At 46.6% G+C, this 23,434-nt stretch overlaps 2 protein-coding genes across 6 annotated transcripts in view; one reads left to right on the top strand and one right to left on the bottom strand.

The window, feature by feature from the left end:
• The window catches only part of LOC149287096 (collagen alpha-1(XXVI) chain-like), an 81,396-nt gene that overhangs the window by 32,792 nt on the left and 25,170 nt on the right, over window positions 1-23,434 (bottom strand). The window lies entirely within an intron of this gene.
• On the top strand, window positions 21,031-22,170 carry LOC149287098 (profilin-4-like). The gene has a single exon (XM_089493269.1). The coding sequence runs from the start codon at window positions 21,343-21,345 to the stop codon at window positions 21,727-21,729; it is 387 nt and encodes a 128-aa protein (XP_089349395.1). The 5' UTR covers window positions 21,031-21,342; the 3' UTR covers window positions 21,730-22,170.

Raw genomic sequence — 23,434 nt, 5'->3', positions numbered from 1 at the left:
AAGTGCCAAAATGAGCTTAACGCATAGGAGACAAAGGAAAGGAAGGGCTTGAACCGTGTCTTTCTCAGGAGGCTTAGGCAAGAGCAAAGTGCGGCAGCCGTTCCTACCTTATGTGCTTTTCCTCATTGGTAACTTTTACCATCTTAACCACATTTGAATGTTCCTTGCCCACATGGGGTTTCACCTGTGAAATGTTGAAGGGAATGTGAGGGTGATGATGAGAACAACTAAGTTCATTTACAGTCCATTCCACCCACCCAAAATTAGGATTCAAAACATGCAAAAAGTCAACACGGAAATAGGATGGAACTGTTAACCGTGTTAAAACACTTTAAAACCTACACATTTTTAAAATCAAACCAGTGTAATATCAATAATACAGCTGAGGGCATGGGACTTGCCCAAGGTTTCATGGCCGAGCGAGGAATTGAACCCTGGTCTCCAGAGCTGTAGTCCAACATTCAAACAACTATGCTACACTATATTTCCACTTAGTACTCTGTACTACTACTTAGACATGCCTAAAATCCCATGAAATTTTGGCTGCCATGTTTCTACTCAAACAATAGTAAACACTGCTACTTTTGCATCTAATACTAGGAATGAGCATATGCAATATGCATAGAAACCAATGTCCTCCTTTTATGCTTTTCCGCTCCAGCCTTTAGCATCTCTTTAGGGGCAATGGCAAGAATATTTAGGAACAAATTGTTCGCTTCTGATCTTGCAGAGAACGGAGCAAAAGGTAAGGAAGGCCAGGCTTTGAGACTTGGTACCTCCAACGATGTCTGTTTGGAGAGAAGATCCCAAATGTAGGCAAAGCAACTGAGCGATGTTGCTGCAGGTCTCCAAGGTAAACACAGGTTTGCGCCAGGAACTGGCTCCCCTTGAGTAGTTCCAATATTTCACACATTGGATAGGAATGCACTCTCGCTGTGGAAAGTGTGCAGAACGAGAGACAAAATGCATGCATCTTGGAGGGATGAACAATCCAGATTTCCCCTATGAACAGAAAACATTGTCCCTGAAATAGTCACCATGCATAAGAACTAAAATATTTCGCTCCTAGAGAAGAACGACATGCTTTCACAAAGCAGCCCTAGGTACGCACTTAACTTGGCGAGCTTCAGAAGGCGTTTGTAGGAAATACACATCTTCTGATTTCATCCAATGTTTATTTGATGTCCATCTGATAACGGTATCTACTAATGTCAGAATATTTGGAACACACGCATGAATGAGTATCTAAATCCTGAGGATATGTTGCTAGAGGTACCGTGAAAATATTTTTTTTGCTGTTTCCATTTGGGGCTTGACACATTGTTGGTGTGTCAGGCATGTGCAAATTCTGCCAGGAAGTGTTGGACTTTCTTGTCTGTTGTGGAATGTCCATGGCTGAAGAAGCACTGTTGCGCATGGAGTGCCATTGCCAGTGCCTAGATCAAGAGAAGTAATAGTGCCACATTCTGCTTTGGTAAGAGCCCACCTGGAATACTATGTCCAAGCGTAGGCACCATAATTGAAGAGGAATATTGACAAGGTCCAGAGGAGGGTGACCAAAATGGGGAAAGGTCTGGAAACCATAGAGCCCTATGAGGAGAGACTGAGGGAGCTGTGGATGTTCAGCCTGGAGAAGAGAAGGTTAAGAGGTGATATGATAGCCCTGCTTAAATATTTGAAGAGGTGTTCTACTAAGGATGGAGCAAGCTTGTTTTCTGCTGCTCCAGAGAATAGGAGACAATGGAGCAACGGATGCAAGCTCCAGGAAAAGAGATTCCACCTCAACATTAGGATGGCAAAAGCACTTTGACAGTGGAATAGACCACTATGGAGTAAGGTGGTCTCTCCTTCTTTGTGGAGATCTTTAAAGTGGTTGGAGGGCCATCAGTCGGGAGGGCTTTCATGGTGTATTCTGAATGGGTTTGGACTGCTTGGTCCTTGGGGTCTCTTCCAACTCTAGGATTCTGAGAGTCATTTCTCCTTCTTGTTCTTTCCTTCTTAACTGACTGTGGAAGAGGAAGGTTGCGGGGCGGCCGAGAGCATGAATCCAAGGCCAACCTTGTTTCAAGACGCTTGCGCTGAGAGCTGTGATGCACAGAGACGTGAACCCAGAAGGTCCAGCCAGGCATGATTAGCCAAATTGTTTTTCTTCATTTCCTTCTCCCGGACCTCCTTTGAGCCGAAGATGTATCCTGTTCTCTGTAGCTCCGAGAGGATTCCCAAGGAAGCAATCTCTTGCTCTTTCGGAGCAAATGGTAGCTTCTAACACCCAGCAACAAAGCAACAGCAGACCAAGTACAGTCTTTTCTTTTAATAAAACGTTTTCAGTCTTAAGGCTCCAAAATAAACTAACAAGGGAATCCTATGTGAGGAGGAGAGAGAGAGAGGTTACAGCTGAGTTCAACATCTGGGAAAGCCAATCTTCATCCAAAGTTTTAAATTGTCTTCAACTGCTTTAACCGGTTGGAAAGTATCCTTTTCTAAAAACTTGTCAATTTGCTTAATACGCTTTTAAGTCTGTTTAAATTACCCTTAACTGTTTTAAACTGTTTAAACTGATTTTATTGTACGCTGTCTCGGGGTCCTTGGGATATAAAGAGAGGGCTATAAATTGGTTCCTTTTCCTCCTCGTTCTTCCTTTTCTCCAGGGTTTTCTCCAAGGGCTGCATCTACATTGCAGAATTAATGCAGCTTGGCACCACTTTGACTGGCATGGCTCAATGCTATGGGATCCTGGGATTTGTAGATTGATGAAATACTTAGCCTTCTCTGTCAGTGGTGCCACAATGTATTACAAAACCCATTGCTCCATGATAGTTGAAACGTTTTGGGAGACATCGCAGAAGGAAAATGGTGGCAACCTTGGCCAACCCAAGGCATCCTCTTGGCAACATATACAAGTATCGGTTCCTCGAGAGAAACAGTTGGACGTTGTTCTTCGACACGAAACAGCGTATTCGGTCCAAGTTTGTGAAAGTCAGGTTGTGCATGTGGTGTCCTTACCTAGGCCTGAGCACTGCATTGCCCACTGTACACCAGCGCACATCCCACATAGTCTTCGTTGGTAGTGTGCCTTCAACTCATTTCCAATTTGCCGTTGCCTTTCTCCGAGGCTGAGAGACGGTGACTTGTGCAAGGTTGCCCAATGGATTTCCATGAGAGGAGACTTGAATGCTGCTCTTCCATAGTCCAAGACTCAAACCATTACACCGCACTAACTCTGGCCGCCCTCCGCAAATCGTCTTTGAAAACTGTAGTTTATTTCACGCCAAGGAAAAATGGTCACGTTATTTATTCTTGCCCGCAAGGACACAACTTATGAATATTTACATCTCTGACGTTGACAGTTTGCTTTGGACAAAAACATCCAGCCGCTTTCATGGGGAAACTTTTGCACGCATAAAACGGCAACAGAATATGGCCCCTTATCTCTCTGCTATTTTAAAGCCATTAGATCCCATGGATTAATGGATTCACCCAACTAACACCCTTTCTTACTCAACCTTTGGCTCGCTCTGGTTTCGTCGGCTTTTGTTTCCTCTGTCCCCTTTGAGGCTTCCATCACACAAACTGTTTAACAATTCTGATTTAATGAGGCTGGCTTTTCAACCCTCTGAACAATAAACAAGATTTTACATTAAGGAGATGGATGTGGATTGCGATGGCTTTTTAAAGAGCCTTTGCTTTGGTCTCCAAAGGAAGGCTCTGTATTTTCTGGAAAGGCTGTGCAATTTGTTTTACCCTGAATGCGCCACAGGAATGCCTTCATCTGGATGTGATTCCCTTTACGCCGGGTAACTGTTTTCACCGTTTATTTGTTTTATTTTAAAAAATTGGATTTTGGGGCTGGACGGAACGGCTCTGTATTTGCAGAGAGGACTGGATTGAGCATAAAGCGAAAGAGAGAATGACACAAAATACCGCCACAACACAAATAATGACTAGGATGCTCTCGTTGGCTTAAGCATATGTGGATTCCCTTTTGGAAAGGACTGAACATTTTGGTCTGAGGAGGCACATCTGAATTCAGTTCGGAAGTTCCCAATACACATCTGAAGTATCTGATACCTCATAGTAAGGGGTACTGTGTAGACAACTGCCCAGCATCACAGTGGCATGAGCAGATAACAGGAGAAGCCAGAGCAGCTTTGGGGCCAGCATTCTCAAGAGCATCATCTCAGAGTATTCTAATCAATGTAGATCCACCTTTTGATAGCCTAGAGAAGGATAGGAAGGAGTGTGCCACACTAACCTCTCCAGCCCTCCATATCCATGGATTCTGCACTCATGGATTCAATCATTCGAGGCTTGACAATGTCACCCCTTTCCCCAAATTCCAGAAAGCAAACCTTGATTTTGCTACTTTATATAAGGGACACGGTTTTGCTAACCCATTGTATATAGTGGGACTTAAGCATCTATGGATTTTGCTATCCATGAGGGTCCTGGAACCAAACCCCAGAGAATACCAAGGCTCACGATGTCTTGTTCCTGAGGTTGACTGTAGGAATGCAACCAGTTGCTTGTCTACCTTCATCTTTGCCTAGCCACTGAATGGGCATTGGAGGCAGTGCCCATCCTGGCAACGGGAAGACTGAATGCCCACATAGAGGATGTCAGGAACGTATTAGTATGCCTGGCAAACTTGATGCTCCACCAATACAATGTAGGTTCTTGGCTTTCTACTATAAACAGCCTGCCAGTTATCTGTCTTGCAAGAAGTATGCTTTCTTCCACTCCTAAAAAGAATAGTTTTGAACTCTTAGCGAGTACGATTTTTTCCTCTACTTTTTTTAAATGTGGTTTTCAGTATTAGGTTTATTGTTATGCATGCAGGATTATTATTTTTTAAAAAGAAAAATCCCTCATGCTAAGTGCATATGCTTGCAATATGTTTGCAATAGTTCAGGCCACAAAAGTGTTACGGTGCCCCTTCCAAACCGAAAAGAACCAGACCAAAAAAGGAGGCGAAGTGCACCAGATCGGCAACAACTGAGGTCTGGCAAGGTGCTTGGATCCGCCAGGGAAATGGAACGGGAAAAGAGGAAAGCTAATGGTGCAACTGGGGCTAAAAGAAGGAGGACTGGGATGGAGAAGGCTTCTGGAAGAAGAATGAAACAACTGTTGCGATCGTACTCCACAAAGAGCTGTATGAAGGCTCTACAAAGACCCAATGAGCTCCCTCCTGTGAGCAGTACCACGGATGCCTTTCATTTTTTAAAAATTGTTCATTTAATATACACATATAGGTAAATTTCAAAGAAGTAGCCATGTTAGTCTCTTGCCACATAAGAAAGGAGGAAGGGAGAGGAGCGAAAGGAAATGTGGAAGCACCTTTAAGGCTAACTGAGGTTTATTTCTGCATGAGCTTTCGTGGATAGGATAGAAACCCACTTCTTCAGATGTAGAGCAGAGTGATTTTATACACACACATATACACAGTCATTCCTCCATTTTCGTGGGGGATCTGTCTTGGACCCCCCCCCCTCCACAAAAATGGAAATTCGCCTATATTCAAGCTCCGTTGTCTTGAATGGCGGTGGGCACCCCATTTTGTCCCCCTCCATTTGCCACCCACGAACGGGCGAGGGATGCGGACTTCAAGTCTGCGAAAACAGAGGGGTGACTACGTACGTGTGTGTGTGTGTGTGTGTGTGTGTGTGTATAGTCCCATAAAATACAATGGCATCCATTATATAAAATGCCATTTTATATAATGGACAGCACTGTATTTAATGGGATTTGAGCATCCACTGATTTCAAGCTCTGGATGGTTGAATCCGTGGATGCAGAACCCGTGGATACAGAAGGCCGACCGTATTCATTTTGTTTGAGTGTTGCTACAACATATATCATTTTGTGCGCCCGAGTTTAACATTTGTTAGCGATGAGGATCCCGCCAGATTTGGCTGCTTCAGCATCAGGGTAGGGATAAGCATCAGCAAGCCGGAGTCAGGCTCGCTTTGGCACGAAGTCCCCACATCAAGAATGCAAGGAAGAACCTATGCCAGGATGGAGCTGAAGGCTTAGACATTCTGCAGAGTGATAAATTAAGGGGAGATCTCCCCGATAACAAGTGCGTCAGATGTTTAATTCGGAGCAGTGGGCAAGCAATGACAAAATGCATATGGGATGGATTAAGAGTGCAGACTGGAAAGCTATAGTTGTGTAAGACATTAGTGTGCTGGGCTGTGAATGGGAAACAGAGGGTGCTGCCTTATGCTGAGATGGACCTTTGGTCCATCCTCGCCCAGTTGGGCCACCTCTGACCAGCAGGAAAAAATGGCAGAAGGAGAAGGAAAAGGACGCTTCCACTAAAGTCAATGTGAGTGCTGATTGCATACAAACTGTGGGACCAGCCAAAATCTCTGCCCATCATAACAACCAATGGCATTCCCATTGGCAATAATATAAAAGCTGCAAACCTGCAAAAAAGTGGACATTTGGTTAAAAATTTAATACCCCACCAGTTTTAAATCAAAAATAGAGGAGATAAGACAAACCCCTTCCCTCTATTTCTCATTTCCATCCCCCCTTCTTCTCGCCAACCTATTTTTGCCATCCGAGAGTCAAGTGGAAATGAGAAGGTATTCTTGAGATTTCACTCTCTGCTGCTTTCCTGCGCATGCATGCAGCGGCCACCCATAGGTTACATACCAAAAACCTAAATGTTAATGCTTAAGCCAATTAACTCGGTTCCATCACAAGGCATTGAAGCTCATCGGCATGGTCAAAGGATGCATGGGTTTAATGCCTCTGAGCAAAAGGGAGGCCAATGGAGGAGTTATCGCATGACGGACAGAGAATGTGGTTTTGCGAGGAGAAGATCTTATAACCAAGCAAGGGGGGCTCCGCTTAACACAAGGCACTTATCCATTTATTTATGGGATTTATATCCTGCCTTTGTCCCAAAATGGTATTCAAAGTGGATTTTAAGGGTCTTTGTGGGTTTTTCGGGCCATGTGGCCGTGTTCTAGAAGAGTTTATTCCTGATGTTTCGCCAGCATCTGTGGCTGGCATCTCCAGAGAATGTACCCCACTCTCTCCCATGCCAGCATTCTCTGAAGATGCCAGCCACAGATGCAGGCGAAACGTCAGGAATAAACTCTTCTAGAACATGGCCACAAAACCCCAAAAGCCCAGCAAAGATTATGGATGCAGGTCATGAAAGCCTTTGACTTCACACTGGATTTTAGGGGGTTTGCTGAAATGCTTTGAGCATTGGACTATGGCTCTGGAGACCAGGGTTTGAATTCCAGCTCTGCCATGAAAACCTACTCTCTCTCAGTCTCAGAGGAGGGCAATGGTAAACCTGCTCTGAACAAATCTTGCCAAGAAAACCCTATGACAGAGTTGCCTTAGGGTCACCATAAGTCAACGCCAACAACAAAAGCGAAAGGTAGTGGAAAAAGAAGGCAACTGCACTATGGGTGGATGAGTTCTCTCAAAGGAATCATGGTTGCCCTGAATTTGCAAGACGTGAGCAGGCCTGTTGCTTTTGGGGGTCTCTCATTGATAGGGTCAGCATATACCAACCTGGACTTGACAGCAAATAACAACAACAAGCCTCAGTGATCTGACCCACCAGTTTATCCTTGGTTTTACCTTCTAATCCCAAGACAAAACATGCTAAATGCAAAGTACGGATGTGAGGAAACTCACAGGATATGACACACAGATGTCTTTAGCCAACTGCTCAGTGTATTGCTTATTACGACTGTACATTAACAGATGGGAATCCTTCAAGTATTTCAGGAAGGAGTGTTGCCAAGCCTTATACTGTGGATCCTGTGCGCAAACCATGCGCTCTGCCACTGAGCTCCAGCACTTCCCAACCTTGCTCAGTTCTTCCGCATGCATATATAGAAAGGGAAATAAAACATCAGAAACAGTCCTGGTGCAAACCCTGCCTGATAAGAGAAAGCAGGGATTGATTCCATGCATGCGATAACCAGAAATTAAACTAGTCCACAATCGAATTATGCTGCCGTGTCCCCCGCCAAATGTACCCTCCCCAAAATAAACATTTCAGTGACTGCCGAGCGAGCCATTGCCAAAGCCTTGCGTGTCCTGTTATCTTTTAACATGACACCTTCAATTCAATTAAGCTCAAAGATTAAATCACTTCCAAACTATTGAGCGCAACGACGGAGCCCAGCCAAGGCAATGCATCATCAAGCTACTCTTTCCGTTTGTTCTTGAGAGTGTAGTGTTGCTTTTCGGCTAACCCAGCAGAGTTTCCAAACTGAGTGGCAGGTGTCCCTTTGCTGAGCTTGGAAAAAATCCTCTTTTTTTCTTCTGGACTTCCTTCTAATCTTCCAATGAACAAAGCCACAAAAAGAAGTAGAACACCTGATGCGCCCCCAAATCCATCTGACATGTCAAACAGCAACCAAAGCACGCAACAAACCTCACCGTCGCAAAAATCCATCCAGTGGCAATATCTTTACTGGGCCAACTCAACGGCGTAGGATCACTAACGTTCGCTTCCAAAACTGTGCGGGTTTTTCATACATGCCACTATCCAACAAGAAGGTAAAATGGTGCTCCTAATATAAAATTGCAAAATCAAGGTTTGCTTTTTGGATTTTATTTGGTGGGGGTAATGTTTTCAAGCCATGGATGGTTGAATCCGTGCATGCAGAATCCATGGATATGGAGGGCCCAGTGTCCCAAGTGATAGTAGTTGGATTTAGTAGGTAAAGTTTGTTGTTAAACTGGTGTCAAGTCAACTTGAATTATGGCCACCCTATGAATGAGAGATCTCAAAGTCTCCCTATCCTCATGCTCAGGTCTTGCAGGTCTTGTATGCTCAGATCCATGGCTTGGTTGAGTCCAAACATCTGGAATGTGTTTTCCTCTTTTCCTATTGTCTTACCAAGCATTATTGTCTTCTTGTCTTTTAAAGGCTATGCATCTCCTCTAGGGTTTTCTTGACACAGTTTTCTTAGACAAGGTTCGCCATTGCTTTCCCCTGAAGCTGAGAAAGTCTATCCTGCCCAAAACTACCTTATGGATTTTCATGGCTGAGTGACGATTCGAACCCTAGTCTCCCAAAGTCCAAGCCCAACACTCAAGCCACTACGCCGCACTGGCTCGCTCTTAACCACCAACTGGACCTGGGGCGTGATATTAAAACATGATAATCTTTTACGGCTCGCTGGTAATATACACAAACAAGGATTAACACCCCAGAAGGAGTCCGCAACCGCTGGACCAGAAGTAATGTCCAAATGCCTGAGGAAAATAAGTATGTCTAATGGGTTGAAGGTTACAGCCTTAATGAGGGAATTCATCCATTTAACCACAACGGAGTAGTCGTCAACTGTTATTCCTTTAACCAGGTGAACGGCGTGACCCTTGTTCATTTAATGGACGGAGATACAGTTTGCTCTGTTCTTTGACCAGATTGCTTTGCAGTTCTGTATTTATTTAAAATCTTTTTTAGCCAGACTTGCATATAATATAAATGAATGGATGGATGGACGGACGGACGGACGTACGGACAGATTAAAATGGTCACCTGCTATCATATATTAAATAGAGACTACCTGGCTAGCAGAGGGAGTGACTGGGATTTGTCCCAGACATCTTGGGGGTGACAACATGAGTTATTGCACTGGACTGGGATCAACCCTAGTGATGCCACTACTCATATAGTACCCTATTCCTCTGATTATCCTTGTTGCCCTTCTCTGGACCTGCTCCAACTTGTCTATCCTTCTGAAACTGAGGTGCCCAGAACTGAACCATGCTGACTCTCACAGGAGGGCTTCTTCTACCTTCTGGAATTATGGTTTGGAAACCATGCCCTATGAAGAGCAGCTTAGGGAGCTGGGGATGTTTAGCCTGGAGAGGAGGAGGTTAAGGGTGATGTGACAGCCTTGTTTAAAAATGGAAGGGATGTCATATGGAGGATGGAGCACGTTTGTTTTCTGATGCGCCAGAGACTAGGACATGGAGCAATGGATGCAAGCTACCGGAAAAGAGATTCCACCTCAACATTAGGAAATGGTCCCTAATAGTAAGAGCTGTCCGCCTGTGGAAGACATTCCCTTGAAGTGTGGTGGAGTCTCCTTTTGTGGAGGTTTTTAAGCAAAGGATTGATGGCCATCTGTCAAGAGTGCCTTGATTGTGTATTTCTGCATGGCACAAGGGGGTTGGACTGGATATCCCTTGGGGTCTCTTCCAACTATAGGATTCTATGATTCTATTATTCTGAAGAGTATGGCATGTCCAGGCTCAAAGTGTGGCTTACCATGGCTGCGCATGGATTTAAACCCTGGTCTCAAGAGTCATGATCAATGCTCAAGCCACTATAATACATTGGCTGGGGTTCCCACCAGTACAGTGGGGCCTTCATATTTGATGGGCTTAGGGGCGAAGGACCCCCATGAATGTGAAAAACATGCAAATCAAAAAGCACTATTCTTTTTACCTATGAGAACACCTCTCTAGGAATCTCCAGGTCCTCCAATGCAACTCGACAGTAAACATCAGTCAGAATTTGTCCAGAGAATCATGAAGGAGGACCTACATAATGCCTAGAGAAGTGGGTTTTTTTCTAGGAAGGTCCCCAGCACAACTCTATGGTCACCGTCTGGCAGAGTTGCACCGGAGAACTTAGAGGTTCCTAAAGAGAACATATTAATCAAAACCACAAATAACCAGATCCACAAATGTTGAAGCCGCAGCTGTGGAGGGCCAACTGCGTTCATACTGAAAATTAGTAAGGAGGTCTTGTAACTCCTCCGGCTGGCAATCCCTATCTGGAAAACTGGCCAGGCACTCCTTGAGCAGAAGCCTGATATGACAGCAACATGGCCCTGCTAGCCGCCTGGGCTGAAAACCATCTCCCTCCGTCAGAAGGGGTCTGTTTCACTGGAGACAGGCAAGCGCAAGGAAAAAATAAATACAACATGATGTCAAAGCTAATAATTCACCCGTCTGGGTTTATCCAGCAAAACTGAGTCAGCGGTTTATTTGATTAGGGTTATTCCCAGATGTCTAACATCACAGAAACCCTTAGCAACCAGTTCATGAACTCCCATCAAGAGATCAAAATGGGAAAAGGTTTGGGCTGCGGGATGGAGTCGGGACCCGAAAGAGGAGGGGCGGAAAAAGCAGGCCGCCCAACTTCAAAGGTCGACAAACGGGTTTAAAAAAGCACCCCCAGAAAAGGAGGAAAGACACCGCTAACATCCAGGGATGCATGTTTTTCCATCGATTGTCCCCGCATTTGAAACCTCGCAATGCGCTGATATCCCACCATGAACGCCGCAGGTAGGAAAAGCCAAGGAACAGCTTGAGGTAAATTAAGTTGCATCCCCGTTTCCGTGCAGCGCCTCTTAAGATGAAAGGCAGGCCAGGTTTTGTTTTGCGGCTGTTTTATTTAAAGCCACAGGCTGCAGAAGACGCAAAGCTCTGCCATGTGTAGCATTGTGTTGGAACAATCCTGAGCCAACACTGTGATGCAGCAGCTAAAAAGGCCAATGCAATTCTAGAGTGCGTCAATAGGAGTACAGTGACTGAAGGAAGTAACGGTACCAATCTCTTCTGCTTTGGCCAGGTCTCACCTGGAACACTGTGTCCAGTTCTGGACACAAATCAAGGATGTTGGCAAGCTGGAGCAAGTCCAGAAAAGGGCGACCAAAACGGTGAAGGGTCTGGAATCCATAAAACCCTATGAGGAGAGACTTAGGGACCTGGGTATGTTTGGCCTGGAGAAGAGAAGGGTAAGAGGTAACATGACAGTGCTGTTTAAGTATTTGAAGGAACGTCACATTGAAGATGGAGCAAAGCTTGTTTTCTGCTGCTCCAGAGACTAGGATCCAGAGCAATGGATTTGAACTACAGAAGAAGAGTTTCCACCTAAACATTAGGAAGGGCTATTTGACAGTGGAAGACGCTGCTTCAGTGCTGGAGTCTCCTTCTTTGGAGGTTTTTGAACAGGTTGGATGGCCATCTGTCACAGGCTTGTGTCTTCCTTTATGGCAGAAGAAGGGGGTTGGATTGGATGACCCTTGGGGTCTCTTCTAGGTCCATTTTACTTGGGGAAAGAGTGGCCTATAGGCCAGTTGCAAGCCTACAGACACTACATGCATCCCTTGAATCCTTCAACTGCCCTATAAAGATATATCCTTTTTGCACAACTGTTGGGCAAAAACTGACCCACAAAATCACACCTAATGACCACCAAATGGGTGAAAACACACAAAGGCCCCCAAATTGCACCCAATCCCTTCTGTTTCCTTCATGTTCCGTCCAAAACGACAACTGGACATTGTGATATGATGCCCTTTGGGCTGGGATATGGAGGAAAATAAGCCAGTTTTGATACGCTCCGTCTGGGAGGTTTCGTGGAGGCTTGCAAGGGAGAACTGGTCCCTGGCGCCTTCCCAGTAGCCATTTCCAAAATGGTTTGACCCTCTAAGAAAAAAAAACCCTACTAAATCACAGTAGAACTGTGCAAACTATTAATGGAATAGTGTTTCGTGGGTTTTTCAGTCTGTGTCCATGTTCTAGAAGAGTTTATTCCTGATGTTTCGCCTGCATCTGTGGCTGGTATCTTCAGAGGATGCTGGCATGGAAGAGAGTGGGGTACATTCCCTGAAGATGCCAGCCACAGATGGTTGGCGAAACGTCAGGAATAAACTCTTCTTGAACATGACCACACAGCCCAAAAAACCTACAAAACACTATAGATGCCGGCCATGCAAGCCTTCGACTTCATATTAATGGAAGACGTTGCCAGCCAGGTCTGGGGAAGCATCACATTGTTCTCGGTTCTGCAAAGAGGTGGAGAAGGATGAAGAAAAGTGACTTGCTTCTAAGCCTCAAGCGAGAGGTTTAAACATGTAAATTCCTCTCCTGGGCAGCGAAATCTCATGTCCTTTTGGCCCCCGCTTCCTTCCAATCCTATTTTCTCAAGCTTGGCATCCACCTCCTGCAACTAGGGTTGGAGATCAAGGTGGAAGGCTCTCCGTCAACACAATCCCTGTCCCTAACAGCAATGCAGTTGTTTTAGATTAACACAGAAATAGACATTCGTGTAATACATCTGTTGTTAATCCACGATGTCGGGGGGGAGAGAGAGATGCCAACACATCATTTATTAGAGCCGTCCATCTTCTAGCGTCCTTCCTCGCGTTCCCTTTGTCTTGTTCTCCAAGAGAGAGCCCCGTAATAGGTTCCAGGATGTCTTTTATTTCACGATACAGACTTGGGTTTCCTCCTGAGCGGGACTTAATGGATTCCAGGATGTAATTGAGGCTTTTGAGGCTGGAATCAGGGGCCTGCCCCATTCGTTTCTACACTTTCCCTAACAAAGAGATGGTGCTCTTGGGTGAGGATCAGGCTTGGCCTTCGCTGAGCGCAAGGGAGGTCAGGCAGAGAAGTGAGGAAGAGAGGAGAGAGATTGCTGTATATAATAATAATAATAATAATAATAATAATAAGTTTTATTTATATACCGCCCAATCACTGGGAATCCGAGCGGTTTACAACAGAGGGGATAATAGACGGTTCCCTGCCCTCAGGCTTACAATCTAAAAGACACGACACAAAAGGAGAAGGGAATGGTGAGGGGGGAGGGAATCAGGTCCAGTATTCTTCTCTCCCTCTGAGGCCTGGACCAAGGCAGATGGACCGGAGGGAGGGCTCTTCTTCTTCAGGCTAGCCCTGATGGAACTGGGACAGCCTATTTTCTCCCTTACAGGCCGAAAGATGACAGTTAAGGAGGGAAGAGCCTCTATCTTCAGGCTAGCCCCTGATGGAACTGGGCCAGCCTTCTCTCTCCCTCAGAGGCCGAAAGATGACAGTTAGGGAGGGAGGAGCCTCTTTCTTCAGGCCGGCCCCTGATGGAACTGGGCCAGCCTTCTCTCTCCCTCAGAGGCCGAAAGATGACAGTTAGGGAGGGAGGAGCCTCTTTCTTCAGGCCGGCCCCTGATGGAACTGGGCCAGCCTTCTCTCTCCCTCAGAGGCCGAAAGATGACAGTTAGGGAGGGAGGAGCCTCTTTCTTCAGGCCGGCCCCTGATGGAACTGGGCCAGCCTTCTCTCTTCCTCAGAGGCCGAAAGATGACAGTTAGGGAGGGAGGAGCCTCTTTCTTCAGGCCGGCCCCTGATGGGACTGGGCCAGCCTTCTCTCTCCCTCAGAGGCCGAAAGATGACAGTTAGGGAGGGAGGAGCCTCTTTCTTCAGGCCGGCCCCTGATGGAACTGGGCCAGCCTTCTCTCTCCCTCAGAGGCCGAAAGATGACAGTTAGGGAGGGAGGAGCCTCTTTCTTCAGGCCGGCCCCTGATGGGACTGGGCCAGCCTTCTCTCTCCCTCAGAGGCCGAAAGATGACAGTTAGGGAGGGAGGAGCCTCTTTCTTCAGGCCGGCCCCTGATGGAACTGGGCCAGCCTTCTCTCTCCCTCAGAGGCCGAAAGATGACAGTTAGGGAGGGAGGAGCCTCTTTCTTCAGGCCGGCCCCTGATGGAACTGGGCCAGCCTTCTCTCTCGCTCAGAGGCCGAACGATGACAGTTAGGGAGGGAGGAGCCTCTTTCTTCAGGCCGGCCCCTGATGGAACTGGGCCAGCCTTCTCTCTCCCTCAGAGGCCGAAAGATGACAGTTAGGGAGGGAGGAGCCTCTCATTTATATATATACTCATTTATGAGTCTAGAAATCTGAGTGAAAAAACTGACCCCCAAAACCTGGATTGACTTATCAGTGCAAGTGCTGTACCTCAATTCAAAATAGGATCCATCTCCCTCTCTGAGGAGAGCGGCAAAAGGTAAGAGCTTAGTCCATCCCAGGAGAACCTAAAAGAAGCACCAACCTCCTCTCTTCTCTCCACTGTGGTGCTCCTTCTGGCCTTTTTGAATGTTTGGATAGGAAAATAGCAGCATTCCTGGGCATCATTTCTGTCGGCGATGCTTTGATTGAGAGTTCCTGCATGGCGGGGGGTTGGACTGGATGGCCCTTGTGGTCTCTTCCAAATCTACAATTCTATGATCATTTTCCTTTCCCTTGTTCTTTACATCCTTTGTTGCATGCCCATAAGTTTTACCCTATACTTATACATGGGTCTTATCAAAATACATAATTTTGGTCCCCAAACCTGCCCTCGACTTATACATGAGGTCAACTTATATATGGCCAGGCCTCACCTGGAATACAGTTCTGGGCATCACAATTCAAGAAGGATGTTGAGAAGCTGGAGCGCTTCCAAAGGAGGGCGACTAAAATGGTGAAGGGTCTGGAAACCATGAAGTATGAGGAGAGACTTGGGGAGCTGGGGATGTTTAGCTTGGAGAAGAGAAGGTTAAGAAGTGATATGATAGCCCTGTTTAAATACTTTAGGGCTCTTTGGACTCTTTGTCTCCCAAAACCCACAGAGCCAAAAAAGAGGAACGGCCTCTGCCTCCGTGAATGCCATCATCTTAACGGAGAACAACAACATCATCATGACAAAATGGAGGCCTCTGACCCCTAACATTGTCCCTTTCTCCTTTCTTCTGTATGGTTTTTTTTAACACCTTTCCTTGACGAAGAAGCCAGTGGAGCTTTGAAAGCTTGCAACATGTATACTGTGCATTTTGCGTTGGCCCAAGCAAAGTATTACTATTTGGTGGATTGAGGTTGCTATTGTAAAAAAAGGACTGTTATCCTTTCAGTTAGTGCATCCATTTGAGACACAGTAAATTCTCTCTTTCTCGTTCGCACCGTCTCTCTTTCTCTCTCTCATGCGGAAACAGAAGCCTTTGCCTCCGGAGCATAAAAGTTCTTTCTTTAAAAGAAAAAATCAAGGAGAGAGGGATTAAATTCCTTCTGGAAGAAGGGGGCTCATGGTGCATTTTGCAACACTATCCCTTCTTCTTTAGAAAAATGCAAACCAAACCCACCCCCCATTTCCTGCCTTGCTCCAAAAGGTTCTCCAGTATCTCCAAGCAAGCAACAAATATATTGGCGGGAGAGGGACGAAGATGTTATAGGTTCACAGTGTAGACATTGACCGCGTTCCTCTTTTAGCAAGTCCACGAAATGTCATACAATTGTCATTTATAATAATAATAGCAACAATAATAATATAAGAGCATTGGACTAGCTGGCCCTTGGAGCCCTTCTAGCCTCAAGAGAAACCCTGTCCTAATGGGAAATGAAGGAGCTAAAGGAAGAAAACAGAGGTTGGGATTCCAGTTTCGGGACCTCCTCTTCTCCAAAGCAAGCGGCGGCGGAGAATCCGCGCAGCGCGCAACGGACAGGCCTGTGTTCAAGAGAGGATGGCACACGAGAGAGACACAAAAAGTATCTTGTTAAGGGATTGGGGTTGTTGGGGGTTTTTTTTACAGCTTCTACCACCAAACAAGCTACTTTTTCTCTCTCGATAATTTATACCTGAGCGGTGCGTCTAGACATGACATCACCCCAAGGTATGCCTGGTGTTTTGTGGTCCGTTTACAATAACCAGGATGTATAATTGCTCTCGTTCGGGTCAGCAAAAGGAGTGATTAGTGGGTTGGGAAGCAAGGAGGAGATGACATATCAAAAGAGCCTTTCTCTCCCAGCAGCTGTTCTGGGGAATGGTTTTTATAGGCAGTCGCTTTCTGCCAAGGAGACGGAGGCCCGGAGAAAATGCTCAAATCCACGCAGCGTCGTATTCCTCCCCAAAAGAAAATAGTGGGGAGAGGAGGAGGAGGAGGGAGAGAAAAGTGACAAATACCGTAGATAATCTTCCATTCACAAATGGTTTCGTTGCGTATGGTTCCTGTTAAAGCCTGGAAAGAGAGCCAACAACGGATTGCGCAGAGTTGCGACCCATTGAGGGTACAAGGCGAAATGGGAGAGCGCCAAGATTTGGGGCTGGTTGCTCCAAGGAGAGAATTTGGAGCTCCGGCTAAGGTTCAGCAAAAAAAGGAGAGTGAAGATAGGCAGAAGGAACCTCAACAATCTTAGATTCGTGGATGACACCCATAATACATACATGACGGACTTGGAGCAATTGCTAAGGAAGGTCAAAGATGAAAGTGCAAAGGCAGGCTTGCTGCTGAACATAAAGAAAACACAAATAATGACCATGGAGGATCTACATACGTTCAACCTAGATAATGAGGAAAACGAAAGAGTGAAAGAGGTCCCATAACTAGGATGAAACATTCATTGGAATGGATACTGGGCTCAAGAAGAAGACTAGGAACGGGAAGGCCAGCCATAAAAGGACTAGACAAGATCCTAAAGTCTGCGCACTAAAGTTAGAACCTTCCAAGCCACTTAATCCTCATCACCAGAAGAAGAATGAGAAGACAAGTAGGAATGGGAATTGTAGGTATGAAAGAACTAGACAAGATCATGAAGAGTAAAGTTATACAACTGAGCACTAAAGTCAGAATTGTCCAAGCAATGGTATTCCCCATCGCCATGTACGGATGCGAGATCGGGACAGTAAAGAAAGCAGAAAGAAAATCAACTCATTTGAGCCGTGGTGCTGGAGAAGAGGACTTAGGATCCCCAAAAGACAAACAAATGGGTCCATAAAGAGATCAAGCCTGAAATCTTGAAAGCCAAGATGATCAAACTGAGTCTTACTCTGGCCACATTATGAGAAGATATGGATCACTAGTAAAGACAACAATGCTATGAAATTTAAAGGGTGGTAGAAAGAGAGAACATCACACACCAAATATTTGGACTCCTGTTTAAATATTTGAAGGGATGTCATATTGAGGAGGGAGCAAGCTTGTTTTCTGCTGCTCCAGAGACTAGGACCCGGAGCAATGGATGCAAGCTGCAGGAAAAGAGATTCCACCTCAACATTAGGAAGAACTTCCTGACAGTAAGGGCTGTTCGACAGTGGAACACACTCCTTCCTCAGAGTGTAGTGGAGTTTCCTTCCTTGGAGGTCTTCAAACGGAGGCTGGATGTCCATCTGTCGGGGATGCTTTGATCTGGATTTCCTGCATGGCAGGGGGTTGGACTGGATGGCCCTTGCAGTCTCTTCCAACTCTATGATTCTATGAGGAGGACACAGGCAAGAACTAAGCAGAGCAGTGGAGGACAAGAGGTCTTGGAGATGTTTAATCCATAGGATTGCCATGGGTTGCAGTCGACTCGAGGGCAGTTAACAACAACAACACCAAAGGCCAAGATCCCGTTCACTGGTGCAGAGTGTAAAACAACGCTTGTGTAGTTACATTACAGTTACTGGAGTGTTCCCGTGTGCGACTAGCGTTACATCATGTGCTACGGTCATGAACTGTACCCGCCAACATCTCACAGATGAAAGCAGAACATGTGTGGCCCAGCAACACCAGAGCGTGGTCACATTGGCTAAATAAGAAGGAGGCAAGTTAGGAGAGGCCTGCTTTTGCCTGAGCCAACTGGGAAAAGCAAGATTCCACCTCTTCCTCCTGCTCCTACTGGCCAAACTGGGATTCAAACCCTGTTCGAGCCCAATGCTCAAACCACTACACCATGTCCCCAAAATGCACGCAGCTTACCCTGAAACACTGTATCGGTTTTTGCGTACTCCCCCGCGCATATATTGTATTTTTAAAAATGCACTTCAGTTTTCATTTTCTCTGCAAATATGCCTATTAGTATGGCTCGCCGCCTAAAATATACCTTTCAAGTGTATCCTTTTTTGTAGTGGTTCGAGGCCATGTGGTAAAAGTCAACAAACCGTACTGTAAAATTGGAAAGGGTAGAAAAACTGAAGGATGGTTGCGCTACAATCCTTTTGATCAGCCGGGTCGGTTTCCTTGCCAAATGCCGTTTTGTTGCCAAACGCAAACGAAAACCCTTGCGCATCTCTCCTAATTTCTTCTGCCTTTTAGGAGTTTGAAACCATTTCCAACGGAGTTGTCAGGCTTTGGGGTTTGCTGGCCACCTCACAGAGTCTCTGCAAGTGACATCTCAAGGGCAAATGGTTTGTGAAATAGAACAGCCTTGTCTGAAACAAATAAGCCGGCTTAGACGGTCAACTGTTATTTGGTGGGAAAAGCAGCAAAGCTTGAGGTTTGCCCCATATCAGGTTTCGTATCGGGATCGCTAGCTTTCACTGGTATCCTCCTCAAAATCCTCCTTCTTCAGGGGTTCTCTGGTTCTTCAGATGTTCTGGACTTCAATTCCCAGAATCCCCCACAAGCAGCCTTGTGTTTCTGGGAGCTGAAGTCCAAAGGTGGATAACCATTGGAGGACCAAAGGTGGATAACCATTGCATGCCGTTGCAAAGATGGAGGGGAAACCATCTTCAGGGTCAAGTAAGCATTAGGGAAGTGACTGAAATCATTGCTTGGGAATGACTTGAAGGCACACAACAAGAATAGGCAATTCAACTTTTGCACCAGGCTCTCATTTGTGGGGCTCTGCATTCTAGTGAAAAGAATAAAAGTAATGGGGGGAAAGTAGCACCAAGGTACAGCCATCCCCTCTCTCCCACCAATCTGTTTGTATTCCCAAAGCCAGGAGCAATTGTGCGTCTTTCTGGCTGCAGCACAGCATTCGGCACAAGAAACCAGATCTCACTCCCATGTAAAGGGAAAACTCCTGGCCTGTTTTTGGAAGCGGCACAGACAAAGGCAGCCCGTCTCTCCTAGGGAAGCAGCCTTATTAAATGCATTCAAGCCCGCTGTGGAAACAGATCTGGTGTTGTTCAACAAACCCTTCCCAAGCGGCTTGCTCTGCGCAGGTTTGGGAAAGGAGGGAGGGAGAGGCCAGGGTTGCTTGCAGATGGAAATGTTTTTTGTGGAAGGGAGGGATGGGGGATCCAGGGAAAGGTTTGTGTAGTGGAGAATACTTATTGGTGGTTGTTGTGTGCCTTCAAGTCTTTTTGGACCTATGGAGACCCTAAGGAGAATCTATCTGGGGCTGAGAGTGTGCGATTCACTCAGTTGGTTTCCATAGCCAAGAAAGGAATAGATAGATAACTGATCTCCAGAGTCATTGACCAACATTCAGACCACTACGCTGTGCTGGCTCTACACTTGTTGTTGTCGTGTGCCTTCAAGTCATTTCGGACTTGTGGCAACCTTAAGGCCAACCTATCACAGGGTTTTCTTGGCAGGTTTCTTCAGAGGGGGCTTGCCGCTGCTTTCCTCTGAGGCTGAGAGAGTGTGAGTTGGCCAAGGGTTTACATGGCTGAGCTAGAATTTGAACACTCACCTCCAGAGTGGCAGTCCAACGCGCAAACCACTACAACACACTGGGTCAGAACACTTATAGGGACCCATAAAAACTTAAGACAGGCCAGGAGCAACGTGAAAACGAAAAAAAGGAAGGAAGGGAGGGAGGGAGGGAGGGAGGGAGGGAGGGAGGGAGGGAGGGAAGAGAGAGAGAAGGGGGAAGGAAGGGAGGGAGGGAGGGAGGGAGGGAGGGAGGGAGGGAGAGGGAGGGAGGGAGGGAGGGAAGAGAGAGAGAAGGGGGAAGGAAGGGAGGAAGGGAGGGAGGGAGGGAGGGAGGAAGGGAGAGAGAGAAGGAGAGAAAGAGAGAGAGAGAAAGGAAGGAAGGAAGGAAGGAAGGAAGGAAGGAAGGAAGGGAGAGGGAGTGAGGGGAGAGAGAGAGAAGGGGGAAGGAAGGGAGGAAGGAAGGGAGGGAGGGAGGGAGGGAGAGAAAGAGAGAGAAATGAAGGAAGGAAGGAAGGAAGGAAGGAAGGAAGGAAGGAAGGGGGAGTGAGGGAAGAGAGAGAGAAGGGGGAAGGAAGGAAGGAAGGAAGGAAGGAAGGAAGGAAGGAAGGAAGAGGGAGTGAGGGAAGAGAGAGAGAAGGGAGGGAGGGAGGGAGGGAGAGAAAGATAGAAAGAGAGGAAGGAAGGAAGGAAAGAAGGAAGGAAGGAAGGAAGGAAGGAAGGAAGGAAGGAAGGAAGGGGGAGTGAGGGAAGAGAGAGAGAAGGGGGAAGGAAGGAAGGGAGGGAGGAAGAGAAGGAGAGGAAGACAGAGAAATGAAGGAAGGAAGGAAGGAAGGAAGGAAGGAAGGAAGGAAGGAAGGAAGGGAAAGCAAGAGAGAAAGGAAGGAAGGAGGGAAGGAGAGAGACAAGGGAGAATGAAAGGAGCCAGAAAGAAGAAAAGAAAAGAAAAAAAGGAGGCCTGGGAGAATGGAAGGAGCCAGTAAGGGGTTAATTGGTTCCAGGACAGACGGCAGCTCCCTCCCTGTTCCTTTGCAAGGCAACTGAAGAAAATATCTCCTTCCGTGTTTGTCTTATGTTGGTGAAAATCTCAGCAGCGGCTAGGTTGCTAGGAGCCTTCCGCTGGCATCCTCAACCGACCCCAGCTCCCAGAATGCTTTGGGGAAAGCCATGGCAGTTCAACGGTTGCTGTAACCAAGGCTGACACTCTCTCGGCTTGGCAGGGAGAGAAGCCGCGGGAGGAGGATGAACCAGGCCCAGAGTCTGCTGATCGAAGGCCTGACCAGCACCAAGCATGTGGCCAACGCCGCCCTCATCAAAATAGCCGACCGGAGCGTGATGGCGACAACGCCGGGCTTTAACATCCAAAGCCAGGCCCCCGTTTTCGTCCAGGCGTTCCAGAAAAACTTGCTCCAGGTGCGAAGAGACGGCCTCTACTTCAAGGACCGGTACTACAAGGGCGTCCGAGCGGACGAACACTCGATCTACCTGAAAGGGAAAGACAACGGTCTGGTGTTGGCCAAGACCAAGTCCTTCATCTTGCTTGGGACCTACTCCCATGGCATGTACCCCAGCGTCTGCGTGGAAGCAGTGGAGAAACTGGCGGACTACTTCCGAGAAAAGGGGAACTGAAGGCCGCCAAGATGGCACCATTTTGTCCCAAATCGTGATGAGAAGCAGAGGGTCTTCCAACCTGTTCTCCTGGAGGTGGAACAAACTCCAGATCCATTTCTAGCATTTCCTTTCGGTGGCAGAAATAAACAAACAAAACAAAACTCCAAAATTTCAGCAATCCGGTATGTTACCACGAAATAGCTACCAGCGTGTGAAGGTTTAGTTGCAGTTTGTTTTGGGACAGGCTTTTCTAAAGTTTCATAGACGCTGTCACATTTGAGATGGGAAAAACTGAACTTAGAAGAAAGCCCCAGAGGCTTTTGTGTCATTTCATGGCTCTGGGTTTCAATGCAAGCTTTAAAGAAGTTGGTCAAGATCAGTCCCCAGAACAGATTCAGCACCTTGGATCGGGCTTTAAAACATTGCCTTTTGGTGTTTGAAATAAATAAACAAACATATGGTGCCAAACTCCAAAATTCCAGCAATCTTGTATGTTTACGTGAAATAGGTACCAGTGTGTGAGCTTTCGCTTCAGTTCATTTTGGGTAAACCGCTCCAAAAGTTTGCAAATGGTGTCATATTTGGGATGGGAAGAACTTGAAAGGTTTTTTTGAAATCTGAACTTAGGAGAAACCCCCGGAGGCTTTTGTGTCATTTTGTGGCTCTGGGTTTCAGTGCAAACTTTAAAGGCATTGGTCAAGATCAGTCCCCAGTATAGATTCAGTACCTTGGATTGCTCTTTAAAACATTGCTTTTCGGTGTCATGCTGGAAGAAATCGAGTCTCGATGGCTCTTTACCAGATTCCTTCCTCCCTCCTCTTCCATTTTCCTCTTTATGCTGCGTCAGAGGCTGTCTGTCTGTGGAAGCGAGATCGGATCTCGTCCCTCTTCCTCACAAAGCCTCCCTGTGCCAGGGCACGATGGGCGCTGTAGTCTGTCGCACATCCTGAAAAAGAGCCGAGCTCCGAGAATAGGCCTCCGGCCGTGCAAAACCACTTGAAAGCTCTCCTTTCCAAGTTGGTGGATGGAAAAGGGGAGGATGCTAATCAGATTTCTCTCCCGATAAGAGAGCCAGGCTGCGCTGGGAATATTTAGTAGGCAAGGAATTAAAAACACAGTCAAAAATCTTGATTAAAAGAGGGATACGGGCAGGAGTCCAGTTAATAAGAGTCCAAAGTCAATAACGTGGAGAATAGTTTGGTTCACATATCTTACCCCCCACTCTCTTCGGTTCAAGGCGACGCAGGAACTCTGGAAATTAACAGACAGCTGTCAGGGTGCCTTTTACGTAGAGAACGGATGCGAGCTGAGCTTAACTCACCAGCCATCATCTTTGTGCGCCAAAGCACACTCACAACGGCTACATGCCTGCCGAGTTGTTTCCGACTTATGGAGATCCTAAAGCAAACCTATCATGGGGGCTTCCTTGGTAAGATTTCTTCAGTGGGTTACCCTGGTCAAGCAGGGATTCAAACCCTGGTCTCCACAGTTGTAGTCCAATGCTCAAATCACTACCCTATGCTACCTCTTGCACATAAAGCTCGGTGGTGTGGATCTGAGAATTTAAACCACAAGGTTGAACCTGGGCAGCTTTCATGTCAGCCATCTGCCAGAGATGGTTCAACACGTCGGAAATCTCTAAAGCAGTAGTTTCCAAATTTTGGTCCTCCAGATGTTTTGGACTTCAGCTCCCAGAATTCTTGACTGCTGGCTAAATTGGCTG

The sequence above is a fragment of the Sceloporus occidentalis genome, unplaced genomic scaffold, assembly GCF_023333645.1.
Source record: "Sceloporus occidentalis isolate IW3139 unplaced genomic scaffold, rSceOcc1.0.p SCAF_64, whole genome shotgun sequence".
In the NCBI taxonomy this organism is placed as follows: Eukaryota; Metazoa; Chordata; class Lepidosauria; order Squamata; family Phrynosomatidae; genus Sceloporus; species Sceloporus occidentalis.
This window is presented reverse-complemented; position numbering and strand designations above follow the sequence as displayed.

Bases quoted from the DNA above. Each gene is read 5' to 3' on its own strand.
- LOC149287098 (XM_089493269.1), top strand. From the start codon at position 21,343: ATGAACCAGGCCCAGAGTCTGCTGATCGAAGGCCTGACCAGCACCAAG.